Here is an 18,077-nt window from a genome sequence, read left to right on the forward strand (position 1 = left end):
TTGGAGTATGAACAAAGATGAACTATGTTTATTTAATAAAACATTATAATAAATATTACTGATGAACCACAAAATCATCATGCAAACTGAAGGAATCCAGAATCAGACAACATACTATGTCCCCATTTGTATAAAAGATTCAGAATTCCTACCACCATTATTTTGAATTTTCCCAATCACTACCCAGAGGTAGTTAGTGATTGCCAGGCTTTAGAGGAACAGGGGCATGGGGGAGGTCGCCCATCCCCAACTTCATGAAAGCCTGGAGATTTTGGTCACAAAACCCACATACCTGAATTTTTCAACATACTCATTCATGGCTGAGGCTCGCCTGAGCCTGTGGAGATTGGCCATTAGCATGGCAGCAATTGGGTTTTGGAGGTTTTTGGCTGCCAGGTTGTTTGGGCGGGTGGAGGATTCACCAAACCCCTCTGGGATGCCCTGGATATGATATTCAGTCTGGTGTGGGGTCTGGAGGCATCTCTGGAGAATAAGTAATTGAAGTTAAAAGTACAGTAGTTTTCTAAGGCTGGGATTTGGGAGCAATTGAAAATAACACCAAGAACGTATCAGGTGGGCTGGAGCACTGTAGCACAGCAAGCAGGGCAATTGCACTGCACACAGCTGACCCAGGTTTGATCCCTGCCATTCCATAAGGTCCCCTGAGCCCCACCAAGAGTGGTCCCCGAACTCAAGCCTGTACACTGATGGGTGTGGGCCAAAATCAAAAATATCAAAACAAACAAAAATATTTATCAGGGTGATAGGGACATTGTTAAAGTTGTGCTTCTTCCTCTTTTTATTTCTTTTTGGGTCACACCTGGTAATGCTCAGGGGTTATTCGTGGCTCTGTACTCAAGAATTACTCCTGGCAGTGCTCGGTGGACCATATGGGATGCTGGGAATTGAACCTGGGTTGGCCACGTGCAAGGCAAATGCCCAACCCTCTGTACTATTGCTCCAGCCCTGTACTACTTCTTAAACCTAAAAATCATTAACTTACACCCTCAAAGGAATAAATTTTGTAGTATGTGTAGAAAGCCTATTCTCCCATTTTTTAACTTTTCCCTAATTCTATTAATGTTTTCTATTTATTTTAATTTTTCTATTTATGTTTAGCTCACTTTTGATACTTCTATTTGTATTTCTTCACAATTTAAAATTTGTTCTCTTTAGAATTTAGAGTTAAACTTTTTAAACTTTTTTTCCACTAAAGTTAGCTGCCTTTGTGTAAATTAAGTATCACTGTATCACTGTCATCCCATTGCTCATCGATTTGCTTGAGCAGGCACCAGTAACGTCTCTATTGTGAGACTTGTTACTGTTTTTGGCATATTGAATATGCCACAGGTATCTTGCCAGGCTCTGCCATACGGGCAGGATACTCTCGGTAGCTTGCCGGGTTGACCCAGGTTTGAATTGAGAGCATTTCTATTAAATAAATTTTCAGTCATTTAAAGCTTTTCTCCATCCAATTCACCTTCCCAGAAATACACAATGATATACACAAAGGAATACTTATTTCTTTTGTAGACATTTTATAAGAAATTTGCTTTACATAATAAAACTATTAGTCAAGATGACTAAAAGCTGTAAATTAACTTTATTCTAGAGAAAAGTGATAACTTGGTTTCACCTATGAAACCTGCCAATTGGTAAAATACATGAATGTAAACAATATACTCATTTTTAATCAATAATAACAAATTTTAATTCAACATAGTTATAATAGCACTTACAACAACAATGGCATTTTTTTCCCTAAAAGTTCAAGGCCAAAATTAAGTATGGTCTTTTCTCTTTCCTAGTGAGAATAAGGACAGAAAGGGATCAAGTCCAGAGCTGAAAGTTCCGGAATTAGAATTCCCCTCCGCAGTTAGCGGCCATTCCACAGGGCAGGAGTCTACATGACACTCTCAGAACTGGTCAGACCTAGGAAGGAGATGCTCTTTTTAGGTGAATGCCCAGGCCTTGAGAGGAGAAGGAGGAGGAGGAGGACGAGGAGGAGGAATAGAAATTGCTGCACCTGTTCTCATCATCTCTCAGTTGGGCTCTGTCTGTCTTGTCACCACCTGGGCAGCATCTGTGCCCTGGTATGCTACTGTTAATTTTTGCTGTGGCAGAGGTACAGCAATGACAGCCCTGATGACTCATCTGCATTGTCATGTACCTGTCATTTCTCCGGGAATATTTTTGAGTGACAACTGCTAACTCTCCTGTATTTTCCTCACATTCCTTTAAGGAAATTCTCCTTTCTGCCCCTTCAAGCTCACATTCTATTCTTTGCCGAGTTCTCTATGTTGGAATGGTTTTCCCCACAGGTCTATCATGGCTGGCTCAATTCATCTGATTTCACCTCTAGTGTTTCTTTTACAAAGAAATCTTTCTTTACCCCATATTTCAGGTAGTCACTATTACATTATTCAGCTGTTTTTCATAGTACTTTTATATAATTTCAATTTATTATACTACCTATTTTCACATAAGGATGGAAGTTCTTCAGAGTCTATATTCTACTTCTCTTTTTGCTATGAAAATACTACAGACTAATTTAATAACTAGAGCCTAGTAATGTGTAATGGATTATATGGAATAAAATATTTTTCTATCACAAAATAACTAAATTTTTATTTTTAATGTGGTGTAAAGATAAAATTCTTCTAGTTTCATTTTATATTTTAGGTAAAAATTCAATTTAATTCTGTGTATTTTTATTTTTATTTATTTATTTATTTATTTATTTATTTTTTTTTTTTTGCTTTTTTGGGTCACACCTGGCTCTGCACTCAGGAATTACTCCTGGCGGTGCTCAGGAGACCATATGGGATGCTGGGATTTGAACCCGGGTTGGCTGCGTGCAAGGCAAACGCCCTACCCGCTGTGCTATCACTCCAGCCCCAATTCTGTGTATTTTTAGATAATGCAAATCACAATAGTGAGTTGTCAAATAATATTTTAATCATTTGATAGTACCACAATTTTGTAATGTGGATATACTGTAGATTTACATATCCCAGATAAGAAAAGGAAGGTTCAAAGTTGTGAAGTAAGTGGGTGATAGACCTGAAATTCAGCACTAGTTTTCAAACACAACTTGCTTATTATAGTTTTTCTTTATATACATGTATTACTTAGCATATTATTAGTAAATTATTAGTGCAGTGATTTGGGATTTCACCAATCAGCCCTAAAAAGTGTTTTGTTTCAACTTGATTATCAATAGATAAAGCATCTAAAATAAAAAACAATAAAGGTCATGTTATTTTAGGGCTCTTTAAAAATATTTTATACCTGTTAATACATTTAAATCTCTATGATTCTTAAAGATTAGTAATATGCATATAATTTTGAAAATGGATACACTAAAGTGCATAGGGTTTAAATAATTTCTCCAATCACACCTCAACTAAGTGGTGGAATTAGAATTGTATTCCTAGCCATTTGGCTCTTGAACTCAGTTCTAATTTATAATAGTAAGAACTTAGTTGGCTTATAGTTTACAGAGAACTTTTATACCCACATCTGCTGAATCTATCCTAATCAATACAGAAGTCATATTCTAATCCCTGTTTCTAAATCCTAAAAAAAAATCTCTATTTCTATTTATATCTTTAAAATAAGTATATTTATTGGATTATGTATTGCTATGCATGATTTTATTAACACATTATACTCTTAATATTTTGTTTCTTAAGTGATTTTAAAATGGAATTAAGTAGCAACCTGTCCTAAGATCTATCTCATTGCTTAATTTTAATGTTCCTTGAACATTGCTTCTTACAGTTGAATTGTGATGACTTCAAGAAAGGAGAAAGAGATTTTGTTTGTAGCTTTGATAATACAGCTGTTTGTGGCACAAATGGAAAAACATACAGCAACAGATGTGCACTCTGTGCCGAGAATGTGTGAGTATTTTCAAGCATGCTTCCTTTGCAAATCATGTTCTCTGTCTAATTATATAATAAAATTTATTCTAGTTTTTAAGATACTCAATTATGTGGAAGAGAGTTATAGAGAGTTATGCATAATTTTTTCTTACCCCTTCTTTTCTTTTTTTTTTTGCTTTTTGGGTCCCATCCAGAAATGCATAGGAGTTACTTCTGGCTGATGCACTCAGTAATTACTCCTGGCGGTGCTCAGGGGACCATATGGGATGCTGGGAATCAAACCTGGGCCGGCCGCGTGCAAGTCAAATGCCCTGCCCACTGTGCTATTGCTCCAGGCCCCCTTCTTTTTTTTTTTTTTCTTTTTGGGTCACACCTGGCACTGCACAGAGGTTACTCCTGGCTGCGCACTCAGGAACCACCCCTGGCGGTGCTCAGGGGACCATATGGGATGCTGGGATTCAAACCCGGGTCGACAGGTGCAAGGCAAACGCCCTACCCGCTGTGCTATCACTCCAGCCCCCCCCTTCTTTTTTAAGGGAAAAATATACACCTAGTAAAGCTTTACAATTCTACAAAAAAATTCAGATACTATTGTTTTATCAAATAGACATCTGGATATTTATAGCTATAAATACATAACTCCCTCCACACACATATACACAAGACCTATATAGACATATGTGTATATATGCATTTTATCATTGACCTATTTCATACCTATATATTTAGAAGTAGATCTTTTTATGGAGAACTATTTAATGGTAATAATATTTTGTGCAAACATTTATAAATAGAATAAATCATTGGAACTTTTAATATTGAACATCTTCCCATCTGTTCAGTCTTTGTCACATAGCTACAGTGTCTCTCTGTCCTATATTTTGTCCCCATTTGGTTCCTTCTCCACCCTCTATGCAAGGTTTGGTTATCGATTGTCCTCAGCTAACAAGATGACAGACCTGCTTTTCAGGTTCTGGTTTATGACCTCAATACTGAACTGTCTACTCTTCAGATTTTTCAGACTATAGCAAACAATTTTGAGAAGCCTTGTGTAGGATTTGACAAAATACACTCTGAAATTATTCCTTCGATCCTCACAAGCAGAAAACAAAAATAGACACAGAAAAAACACACATTAGAAAAGAATGCTTCATGCTGACTTTCTTTTCTTTTCGTTTTTTTTTTTTTGTTTTCTTTTTGCTTTTTGGGTCACACCCGGTGATGCACAGGGGTTACTCCTGGCTCATGCACTCAGGAATTACTCCTGGTAGTGCTGAAGGAACCATATGGGATGCTGAGACTCAAACCTGGGTTGGCTGCGTGCAAGGCAAATGCCCTACCCACTGTGCTATTGCTCCAGCCCCTGCATACTGACTTTCTATTGTGTCTTAAAGTGGGGAGTCATGCAATCAGTTCTTTAAGTCTAGTTCAGAGGAACTTTCTTTCCCCTACTTTCTCATCCACAATTTTTAGCTTTAATAATTATTATCTTTTTTGTTTGGGGGGCCTCAATAGTTCCACTTAGGGCTTACTCCTGACTCTGCACTCAAGGATCACTTCTGGAGGGGCTCAGGGGACCATATCAAGTGCAAGGGATGGAACCTGAGTCAGCTTCAAGCAACACAAGTCTTACTCACTGTGTAGCCTGTGTACACCCCTGTGGGGTTTACATATTTTACATAGTAGAAGCCTCAGTTTGTTTTCTCTTTTAGTACTGAGAAAACTACAATAATTCTTAAATTTAATATTTCTACTTTACCTCCATTGATGTCTTTGAGATAAAACACTCTTATTATTTTAGTTATTCATGTTTTCTTTATATTATTGTCATCATTATACAGACGCTATAATAGAAAACTTATAATTTAGAAAGTATAAAGTGTATCTTACACTTTTAGAATTTATGATTCTATCTTCAAATATACTTAAATCTGTTCTTGAATTAACATCTCGCAAACATTTGTGTAGTTACGAGTAAAAAAACATTAGTCAGAATAATTCAAATGAAGGAAAATATATAAAGTGCTAGATGCTCTAAACTTGAATTTGCTTATTTGAAACAACAACCTTAACAGCAATTAAATTCATTGAAAGTCACTTAATATCTTACCACATTTCAGTCTTTTGATATGAATTCCCTCTAGAAACACTTTGAAAACTTTCTAAAAATAATACTTAGAGTCTGAATCTTTTAGTTCTTTAACATGATTTTAGTTTTTTGTTCCAAGTTACAAACAAGACTCTAATTAGAAAATACAAACAGAAATAGAGGTCAGAGAGATAGCTAGTACAGGGACAGGGCCCAACCCCTGGTACCACATATGGCTCCTCAAGTCCAACCAGGACTTAGCCCTGAGCACAAAGCCAGGAGTTAGCCTTGAACACCACCAGATAGGCCTCCAAATAAACAAACAATAGAAACTGCTATTAAAAATGAAGTTAATGTAGTTCTGTTTTCAGGAGAAAAGGAGAACCACTGAAAAGGTAAGTAAGCTTTAAATGAGAAATCTGTGTTATTAAAATACTTTGTCTTTTCCCTTTCAATTCTAGTAAAACTGGGTCTCAAGTTGACATAAAAAGCGAAGGGGAATGTGGGAGCAGTGGCCCCGAACAGGTGAGGACGACAGTCATAGTGGAAGCACTGGGGTGAAAGAGGAAGAAAACTTTTCCTCTGTCACCTTACGTCTTCGTATTTCTTTCTTTTTTTTTTCACCTTACGTCTTCGGAAGGGAATCTGGGAGGAAATAATTTTTGCAGTTCTTGAGCTGAGACACTGCTTCTTTAAAATGAAAAAAAAAAGTGGTTAGTGAGATAAAAACAATTTACTTTGGTATACCTTCTAGCTCTGATTTTTTTCCTTTAAAAATAATAAAGAAAAATATCAAAAGAAAATTATGTGTAGGGAATGTACTGAAATGGAGCGGAAACTCCAGAACTGTCACTACTGTCAAGTGACCTTGGGCAAAGCCTTTAACCACTGGGCATCATTGTTTCCACAGCTAAAAGTGAGACTTGAGGAACTAACACAAACTGGCTTATATAATACAATTTTGTGAGCCTATAATGGTAGAGAAAAGAAATGAGAGTCTTATACCTAGCACACCTGACATTTCCTTTTCTTTTTTATTCCTTTTCTTTTATTTTTAATTTGAATCACCCTGAGCTACAGTGAGAAAGCTTTCACTTTTGATGGTTGGAGGGATTGCTCGGGACGGGAGATGTGTGCTGAAAGTACATAAAGCACCTCACATTTTCTAGCTGAATGATCTTCTGAGTGAAGATTTAGTGCCTTTGCTATGTATGTTCTTAAAACACCTGGGATTACTTCCGCCAGCTCATAATATTTTACTTACTAATTTGTCTATCTATTGACTTGTTTTTATTAACTTAATTTTATTGAAACATCACGGTTTACAACGGCATGAAATATTTCTGTTTTATGCTTACAATGGTACTATACTACATTCTCCTTGGGACAAATATTCCTCCACATCGTTCCAAGGCACTTATTCCTCACTCCTACATAGTGTTTCAGTTTTCAGTTCTAAAATATGATGTGCTGTAATATAAATATCACATCATGTTTTAAATGTCTCCTCATTTGTATTGCCCCAGTAGATTCCGGGCAAGCTAAGGGTGGGACTGTGTTCTACCTTCATTCTAACACGTAATAGGTTATCAGTGTTTGATGAATAAATAGGTTAATGAGTTCTAGACTGAACCACATGAATTATACAATAGCAAGCTAAGTGTTGGATGCCTGGCCATTACTGCTCTTGGTGGCCTAGGGCAGAAGAATAGAGTTGGTACAAGATGTGAAATCAGTGTTGTAAGCATTACAATCAGAACAGTAATGCCAAATTCCTTTTCCTGACTTTCAGGATGTGTGTAGTGCTTTTCGACCATATGTAAAGGATGGAAGACTGGGGTGCACCAGGGAAAATGATCCAGTTCTTGGTCCTGATGGAAGGACCCATGGCAACAAGTGTGCGATGTGTGCTGAGTTGTTGTAAGTATCATTATTCGTGCACCTGAACAAATGGGCATCAGAGGATGGACTTGGGTTTTATCCTGAGAACCTTACAGCAAGATAACTTCCTTCTCAGAAATCAGGCAGTTGTTTGTCTCGATAATGTGAAATATTCCTTGTTCCCAGAGGAGCTACTTTTCTCCTTAACTCACAGAATCAAAGTTTCATAAAAGGAGTAGATAAATCTTTAAGTTCAAGACACTAATGCTAATCATTTGAAAACACAATATAAAACTTGCCATTGTACTTTCATATGTAAGAATCTAAGGCAGTCATTTGACATGAAAATTTTTTTGGCGATAGAATTCGAAGATTTAAGTCTCATTTAAATTAATTATAATGCTATGTGCCTTTAATTCCTGTTATTATGAAAGGCAGAACTTTATGAGAAGGAATAATGTTGGGGTTAATTTTCCTGTGACTGTGTATCACTGCTCTAATCACTGATACCCAGATGTGAATGAGATACAAAATAATCTTTACTATTCTGACTCTTAAACGATGTTTAAGAGTAAGGTTTTGCCTTGCATCCTGCTGATACTGATTCTAACCCTGGCACCATACATGGTTCCCTGAGCACTCTTGGATGTAACATCAAAACAAACAAAGACATTTTATAGACACTAATATTTATGCTAGTATATTTTCAAGTTTTCTATGTTATAGAATTTGAAAAATCCAGATAGAGAAAGATTTAAACAATTAATAAACTTCACACCTGGAAATTCTCGTGCACTTCTATAGAATTCAAAGACTTGCCATACCAGTCTTAATTCTGTGACTTTTTTTCTTTTTATGCACTACTTAGAATATTTTTGACCTCCCTAATTCCTGATTTTTTTCTTTTCTTTTTTTTTTTTTTGCACTTAGAACTAAGGTATTTCCCTTTTCCGGATGATATTTAAACTGGTATGAAAGCACTTAAAAGTAGAATTCAGTGTGACTCTTATTAATGAAGATGCTTTCACATGAAGACAAACAAATACTTTACAAAGTATGAAAAGTTACTCATAATATGGGTGTTGGTGGCAATACTTCTAATGCTGTTTGGTTTCATCCTGGTATCTGCATTGTTTTAAAGCTCTTGGTTCTGCCAGTTAAAGGGAATTTTCCTGACAGTCTTCTGTTTGTCAATCAAGAAGTCACACCCTTTCGGTCTTACAGAACAAAGCTTCTAATTGACTGCCAGTGAGTCAGTTTCACACCCTTCCATATCCTCGGCTCTTGCCTTCAGCACAGGGAAATGTTTTGTCTCCCATAAGTGAATAGGTTTAACAAGTCCCTGCTTAGGAGATGAAAGTGCTTAACATAGAAATGAATCTGAAAATATAATTTGGCCATAAACTGACCAGCTATTTTCTTCCCTAACAGCTTAAAAGAAGCCGAGGAAAATGCCAAGAGAGAAAATGAAACTAGAAATCGGAGAAGTGCTGAGAAGGTAAATTAATCACTCGCACTATTTAATTCTTATGATCATAACTGTAGCACTGTAGCCCTGTTGTTCATCGATTTGCTTGAGTGGGCACCAGTAACATCTCCATTGTGAGACTTGTTACTGTTTTTGACATATCAAATATGCCACGGGTAGCTTGCCAGGCTCTTCGAGAGGGACAGAGGAATCAACCCCGGTCTGCCGCATGCAAGGCAAACGCCCTACCTGCTGTGCTATCGATCTAGTCCATAATCATAACTACAAACCAAAATTGAACTTCTGAGGTAATAGAATTGTTTTCTGTTATTACATTGAGTTTCTTCCCTTAATTTCAAAATCTCCCAAGTTCACATATCCTAATATATTAATCACTGAATTCAAATTTAAAACTACATTTTCCACTTGAAACTAAAAATTGTGTTACCTTACTGCTTAAAAAAAGATGAGGGAAGAAATAAAATGGAAAATTTATACAAATTACATTCTACATAATTTCCATTAGACTTGTCCTTGACATAAACTCAGTTTTGCTTTGAATAAATTATTTTTGAAATGCCCACAATGTAAATTAAACAGTAATAACTTTAAAACTACCCAAGTTTTTAAAACAGTGTGCTGACTAGTTTATGCTATATTTAATCCTATTAATACAAATTGAAGTTAATAATTTTATTATGTTAACTATTTGCAACGAGTTCCACATTTAAATATACTTTGCTTCTCTTTATGTGAAAATGTCAAACAGGGTCTGGTGTAAAAACTACAGTGGGTTCAGTGCTTGCCTTGCATGTGGTCAACCCAGGTTCAATCCCTGTCACCCAGAGACCTGTCAGGAGTGATCTTTGAGAACAGAGCTAGGAGTATAACCTGAGCATTACTGGGTGTGCGCCACCCCATCAAAAAAAAAAGAGAGAAAAGAATGTAAAATAAACATATTGGATTGTGGTTTGAAAACTATCCTTTAAATTAATTTTCAAAGCTTTTTTAATAATTTCCTTTCTAATCCAGTAAAAAATAATCCTTTTGTTAATTATAGAATCATTGCAGCAAGGATATCCTAAATTGCCAAAGGAATTAAATCTTAGTTGCAATGAAAGTAATATTAGTTATTGTGCTAAATGACTAACCTTTTGCTGAGAAGTCAGAACACTTGAGGTTTAGCCTTAGTTCTGTCATGTTTTGGGTGTGGAAAACAGGGTCAGTCATTCTCTCTGAGCCTCTATTTTCTTAACAGCAAAATTAGGGGACTTATTGATATTTATCCTACTGGCAAAATTGCTTTCCTTCCTACATATGCACTGTGCATAAAGAATATTTCCAGTCTATAAATTAGGTAGGACATATATTTTTCTAATAAGAGACACCAGAGCTGAAATTCCTCTTCATAGTCAGAATTCCTTGAAGAAAATTTTCACCCTAAATAAGATGTCCAGAGTTTAAATTAGAAACATAAATCATTTTTATCATTTGCTCAACATGGGAGATTTTAAAAAATAAATAGTTTTTGTAGTGGTTGGTAAATTTCAGTGTAAAATATTGGGTTATCTGTGAATATTGTATCAATCTAATCCTATAAAAGTTTGATTCTATCCTTGACTGTGCAATTGACCCCTTTTACTCAAATTATAGATATTTATTTATAATGAGACACACTTGAAACTTCTATGATACTAGAATCCTATGTTATTTCAATGAAAAATTATTTTGAATATAATATAAAGTTTGAAAAACAAAATAAAGCAGAACAAAACTTTGGGTAATCTTCATATGACCTTCAGCATTTCTCTGTTCCCTAAACTCAGAGTTCTATTCCGCTGTATTTTATCAGCATATATTCCCCCTTTCCTCCTGTAGGTGGCTTGATTGGTTTGGTGGGATTATTGGCATGATCATGCTGCATAGGACTGGCCTTATAGTGATTGCTCAATATCTGCCCCATAATTAGCCTGTCAGTGGGTTGCCCACAAGACTATTTCTTCAGAATATCCTTGGATGAGTCACAACTTATAAACTGAAATTATCATTGTTTCCTTTATGGGAATCATTGAGTCCTAATTTAATTGCAATGCTATGATTATCAGGTGACTGACTTCTGCATTTGTATTCCTAGATTGTTACAACCAGGAAGTTTGGAGCACACCCATTGCTCTTCCTGAACAAATACCTGTTTATTTAGCATTCTCCTTTAAAATACCCTATGAAATATGAGATCTTGAAATATCAGAGAATATTAAACCTAAAGAAAGTCCTAAATATCATCTATTCCTAAAACAATTATGTACTTGCTGAGAGTGAGGTTTCAGAAGTGATTGGAATTGGCTTCGGTTTCCCAGAGAGTAAGAGAGATAATCTAGCACCCAGGTTTTCTGATTCAAACTGCACTCTTTATGCTCAGGTTTGCCTGACTGAAGGGGAAGATAAGGATCACTGAGTTATATAAAGGAAAAAGAAAGGCTATAAAAGCATCTTATTGAGAATGGCATACTAGAATCATAAGAAATACTATATTGTGGGGCTGGAACGATAGCACAGTGGGTAGGGCGTTTGCCTTGCACACGGCTGATCCGGGTTCGATTCTCAGCATCCCATATGGTCCCCTGAGCACCGCCAGGAGTAATTCCTGAGTGCAGAGCCAGGAGTAACCCCTGTGCACTGCCAGGTGTGGCCCAAAACGCAAAAGAAAATAAATAAATACTATATTGTAGTTATATAAACCATTAGATTGATTGATTAGAAATTCCCACGTTTACAATCTATATTAATATATTTATAAATATCAGTATTTATGTAATGTCAATAATATAATAAAGCATGATACATAATATAGTACATAAATATGAAATATAAAATTCACTTATTTAAATTTCTACCATACCAAATAGTAGAATTTTCAAAACCCAGAGCCAAATTTAAAGGTTTAGAATATAATCCCAAACATTAGGAAACCTGGGTACAAATCTCTCTTGGATTTTGATGAGGATGGGGATTCAAATTTTTAGACTCCCAAAAGAAATACCAACCTTGATTTTTTGCTTGTTTTATTTTGTCTGGACCACATCCAGTACCACTTAGAGTTTACTCCTGGCTCTGTGCTCAGACATCACTCTTGGTGGTACGAAGTGGGCACTGATATGCAGGGTTCAGGGGAACTGATAGATAACCCCGGGGATCAGAACAACTTCTGTTGTGTGTTTTCTAGTGCACCTAATGTGAGACAAGCACTTTAACTCCGTACTATCTCCCTACCCAGATTTATTAATCTTGATGGCCTATTTCTCTAAGGTGGAAAGTGAAAGAAACTTAGAGTCTATGATTTCCACCAATAAATTTAATAAGGATTATCAGTTAAGGAAACACTGTAATACTGTAGCACTGTAGTCCCATTGTTCATCGATTTGCTCGAGCGGGCACCAGTAACATCTCCATTGTGAGACTTGTTACTGTTTTTGGCATATCGAATATACCACGGGTAACTTGCCAGGCTCTGCCGTGCAGACGGGATACTCTCAGTAGCTTGCTGGGATCTCCAAGAGGGATGGAGGAATCGAACCTGGGTCGGCTGCCTGCAAGGAAAATGCCCTACCCACTGTGCTATCGCGCCAGTCCAGAAATATTAAGAAAACAAAATACATAAAAATTATCCGCAATGAAAACAAGCTGAGCCTGAGAGATAGTATAACTGGTAAGGTGCTTGCCTTGCACAGGGTCAACCCCAGTTTGCTCCCCAGCATCCCCCTGGTGTTTCCCCCACCCCTGCCCTGAGCCTCAAGTCATAATACTGATGAGTTTAGTGTTCCTTAGAGCAGAGCAGATGTGGCGTAAAAGCTCCCCCCTCAAAAAAAATAGATTAAACATTAAAAAAAATAAAGTAAGCATAATTCTATTTGTAATAGTTCATATCATTCTTGACTTGATCCAAGTCAAGATCAAGAGACTTTCAAATATTAAGTCTCACAGATTTTTCTATGATGCACATTGGTAACATAGGAATAGGATCTTGGCTACTATATTTTGTTGAGTTGTTGATGGAACTCCATGGTAGTTTTCCTATATTTAATAATCTTCATAGATTTGAAAGCAATAAAAATCTAATTTTTAGGAAATATTTTCCTAGCCTCAAAGTTCCTTCCTAGATTCTTTATCTTTTATATAAATGCCCTAAGTAGCATATAAGATATTTAATAGTTTGACATTGTTATAAATATTATTAATTCTGTTATAACTATTATTAATTCACATTATTGAGCATCTTACCCAAACCATTTAGCTATGATGTTCTTTGACTACAAATCCTTGACGCATACATTAGGTTAAAGTAAAGTAATTGCTTCTCTTTTTAAAGGCTCTGTGCAAGGACTATGAAAGCCAGGTGAGGAATGGAAGACTTTATTGTACACGGGAGAGTGACCCAATCCGTGGCCCGGATGGCAAGATGCACGGCAACAGATGTGCCCTGTGTGCTGAAGTCTTGTGAGTATGGTGTGGTTTGCTCACGGAGACTCCAAGGGAAGAGGGATGAAACGATGCAATTAAGTGAGAAGTGTTGGAGTGGTAGATTTATTGACAATTCTGTTTGATTCTAATTTATTAAGGGTTCATAAGTTGATTTGTACTAGGCCTCTAGAACCCTTTGCTATTTTTCTACCAGCCCATACATGATTTTTCTAACATGAAGATGTGAAGTACCCATACTCATCCTTTTCTTTCCCTTATTTCTTATAGCAAAAGGCGTTTTTTAAGAGAAAACAATGAGGCAAATAAAAACCCTAGAGAGTCTGAAGAAAGAGCTAACGATAGAAGAGAAATTAAGGTGAGGATTAGTTTAATAATTCTGGTGATTTGTGGTATAGTGTTTGTGCATTTTATTCTAGAATGTGTTATCAATATCGCTTCATTCACTTTTACCAATGGTGGGAAACAAATAGTTTGCAATAATTTTATAACACTTAGATGGGACTACAACATTAATTTCTGTATAGAGTAAATTTATCAAGTCATTTTAGCAAAATAGTTCTACTCTTTTAAATCAAGTTCACCTTGATTTAATCAAAAATACTACCTGAATTAAAAAGTTAATATATTTCCTTCAAAGATATAACTGTTCCCTTTAGGTCAGTTTTTATTTTAAAAATAATAGAAATGTGGGGCTGGAGCAATAGTACAGCAGGTAGAGCATTTGCCTTGCATGCGGCCAATCTGGATTCGATTCCCAGCATCCCATATGGTCCCCTGAGCACTGCCAGAAGTAATTCCTGAGTGCAAAGCCAGGAGTAACCCCTGTGCATCGCCGCTTGTGACCCAAAAAGCAAAAATAAGTAAATAAATCACTGTTCACTGTCATCCCATTGCTCATCGATTTGTTTGAGCGGGCACCAGTAATGTCTCTCATTGAGAGACTTACTGTTACTTTTTTTTTGCATATCCAATATGCACGGGTAGCTTGCCAGGCTCTGCTGCATGGTCTCAATACTCTTGGTAGCTTGCCTGGCTCAAATAAATCAATAAATGTAAAAGTTTAATATTATCTTTAAAAATCATGTGTAGCACTGTCACTGTAGCACTGTCATACCATTGTTTAATTTGCTCGAGCGGGCACCGGTAATGTCTCCACTGTGAGACTTGTTGTTACTGTTTTTGGCATATCAAATGTGCCGCAAGTTCTGCCGTGTGGGCGGGACACTCTCGGTAGCTTTTGGGGCTCTCGGAGAAGGATGGAGAAATCAGTCAACCGAGTGCAAAGCAAACGCTCTACCCTCTGTGCTATTGCTCCAGTCAAAAAAAAAAAATCATATGACTTTCATTTTTTAACCATCTTTGCATTAGTCATCTTCTTTTGTTTCTATTGCTACTCTTTTAGTTTAGACATATAGTAATTTTTTTCTTATTTCCTTGCATTGATGCATTAGCATCATACTTCCTGGTTTGTATACTTCTAGTCAATGTCATTTTTAAGCTTTAAGATTCCATTTATCACCCACATTGTTTTCAGTAATGTAGGAAATATGTTTATGAGCCATTGACACTATGAAAATCCTGTATTTGAAAGTATTATACAGTATAATTAAGTCACCTTCTGTTTTCATGCAACTCCATCTTATTGGATTTATTTCAGCTGCCCTATTCTTTTTTATTCTAGTTTTAAAGTAGTTTTAAGTTTAGTTTTAATGTGAGCCTCAACCATGCTTTCATTTCCAATTCCTTTATTCTTCTCTTCCCATGCCTTTCTTCATTTTTTCCTCCTTTTACTTATTTTAATTGAAATAAGTATCCTCCACATATCTGAATAGGCAATGTTTTTCATTCAAAAGTTTTATTGTGCCTTTCCCTGCTATAAATGTCCATTTTTCACTTTCTAACAGCACAGTACAAATTCCTTTCAAAACATAATAGTTTGCTTTTGATTTACCTTTGAAGCATCCTTTTTGACACCACCCCAAGTCTTCTCTTTACCCAGCTAATTTTTTAGCAAGTATAGAGAATCACAAAATGGCATGCTCATTTGTGTTTATATACCTTTGCATGCTATAATTTCTTTCATAAGACCTCTTACCAGATTCTTTTCAAGAGCAGATATTCAACATACGACTCAGATGGAAACTCTTTGTTGCTTTTTTTTTTTTTTTTAATTTTTAGACCATGCTCTTTGATGTTCAGGGGTAAATCCTGGCTCTATGCTTGGGAATTACTCCTGGTGATGCTTGGCAGAGCACATGGAATTCTGGGGATGAGACCTGGACCAACATGTGCAAGGCAAATGCTCTACCCACTGTACTATCTCTCCAAGTCTGACCTTTCCTTTGTGTGAATACAGACTTTACTCAGGCCGGTTATATCCCTTGCTTTTTAACACTGCAATTAGTTATCTTTTCTATGTGACTGATGAAATATATAAATCACATAATAATTATAGCCTATTAAGTTAGTACATTTATTTTATTTTTACTTATTTATTTTTTTGGTTTTTTAAATTTTATTTATTTGAGTTATTTTATTTTATTTATTTGAGTTTTGGGGTCAAATCTGGCGATGCACAGGGGATACTCCTGGCTCTGCAGTCAGGAATTTCTCCTGGCAGTGCTCAGGAGATTATATGGGATGCTGGGATTCGAACATGGGTTGGCCGCGTGCAAGGCATATGCCCTACCCGCTGTGCTATGGCTCCAGCCCCAAGTTAGTACATTTATTGAGCACTTAAATCAATGAATATGAATAGGAGTAAAATTATTGCAAAATTTTTAAATGGCCCAAATTCTAAGAGTTTTATTTTTATCTGCAATGTCTCTTTCAATATCTTCAAAAAAGAGAGCATAAAATTTATAAATTTACAAAACAGGTAACTACATACAAACTATTGTATTTTTATTATCCAGAAACTCTGCAGTGAATATGAGAATAATGCAAGGAATGGAATGTTTTATTGTACCAGAGAAAGTGACCCTGTCCTTGGCCCAGATGGGAAAATGCATGGCAACTTGTGTTCCATGTGTCAAGCCTTCTAGTGAGTATTGAGTTGTAGAACAGCAAGGAAAGAAGGAATCATATAGTCTATTAGAGCCTGCTGTTTTATAGATAGAATAACTGCGACTCAGAAATTAAAGACATAGAGAAGAAAATAGAAAAGTGACATAGAAACAAAAAAGTGGGTGTGTAAGTTGTACTGGTAATATATATGAATGACAGAAATAGTAAAAGACTAAGTGTATTTTAGTCCAAAAGTGTTTGGTTTCCCCTGTTATTCATTCTTTTAGCAGTGTACATTCTGACAAATATAAGCTTGTGCAAATATCAATATCTCCCTCACTGCTGAGGCTTTGTGTATATATATACATACATACAAACACACATATGTATATATGTGTGCATGTGGCTGGGAAAGAGACCGTATATAAATTTTTTCTATTAGTCATAGCCACCTCACCTTCCACAGAGATTAGTGATTGCATTTAAACCTGAATGCAGTGACTGCTTCATGAGAGGAGGGGAGAAGGCAGGTGGGATAGAGAAAGGATCACTGAGAAAATGATGGCTAGAGGAACCAGTCGGGATGGGAGATATGTGCCAAAAGTAGATAACGGACCAAACATGATGACCTCTCAGTGTCTGTGTTGCAAGCCATAATGCCCAAAAGTAGAGAGAGAGTATGGGGAGTATTGTCTGCCATGGAGGCAGGGGGAGGGTGGGAAAACGGGGGTATACCAGGGATATTGGTGGTGGGAAATGTGCACTGGTGGAAGAATGGGTGTTTGATTATTGTGTGATTATAACCCAAACATGAAAGCTTGTAACTATCTCATGGTGATTCAATAAAATTCAAAAAGAAAAATAAAACTGAATGCAAAAATTAATTAAAGTTCCCCATGAAACAACCATAAATCTCTTTAAAATTATAAGTAAATATTATTTTATATAATGTGGTCCTTCTGAATGATTTTGAACCGAAAACTTTAAATCTGAAACTACATTCATTTTTTTCTGGCTGAACTCAAATTTAGTAATTAAATTTAGAATCCGTGGCTATTTGGTTGACATTCCTATATGGTCAAAATATCATCAATTATCTGAATACACCAGAACTGCCACTATATAAAGCAAATATAAACTGATTTTGGTATCAGTATATATAAATTATTTTGTCTTTAGATAACACAGTAAATGTAAGCAATATATTTACATTGGATGAAGAAAATCATGGTATACAGTTTAAATCCACATAGCATATGAGAAGAGA

At 36.1% G+C, this 18,077-nt stretch overlaps 1 protein-coding gene across 1 annotated transcript in view; it reads left to right on the forward strand.

The window, feature by feature from the left end:
* The window catches only part of SPINK5 (serine peptidase inhibitor Kazal type 5), a 75,648-nt gene that overhangs the window by 16,936 nt on the left and 40,635 nt on the right, over positions 1 to 18,077 (forward strand). Inside the window, exons 5-11 of the mRNA XM_055143528.1 lie at positions 3,784 to 3,905; positions 6,438 to 6,501; positions 7,769 to 7,896; positions 9,289 to 9,355; positions 13,692 to 13,819; positions 14,072 to 14,159; positions 16,720 to 16,847. Of these exons, the coding sequence (XP_054999503.1) occupies positions 3,784 to 3,905; positions 6,438 to 6,501; positions 7,769 to 7,896; positions 9,289 to 9,355; positions 13,692 to 13,819; positions 14,072 to 14,159; positions 16,720 to 16,847 (725 nt within the window). The remainder of the gene's footprint in view (positions 1 to 3,783; positions 3,906 to 6,437; positions 6,502 to 7,768; positions 7,897 to 9,288; positions 9,356 to 13,691; positions 13,820 to 14,071; positions 14,160 to 16,719; positions 16,848 to 18,077) is intronic.

The sequence above is a fragment of the Sorex araneus genome, chromosome 6 (assembly GCF_027595985.1).
Source record: "Sorex araneus isolate mSorAra2 chromosome 6, mSorAra2.pri, whole genome shotgun sequence".
Taxonomy (NCBI): domain Eukaryota; kingdom Metazoa; phylum Chordata; class Mammalia; order Eulipotyphla; family Soricidae; genus Sorex; species Sorex araneus.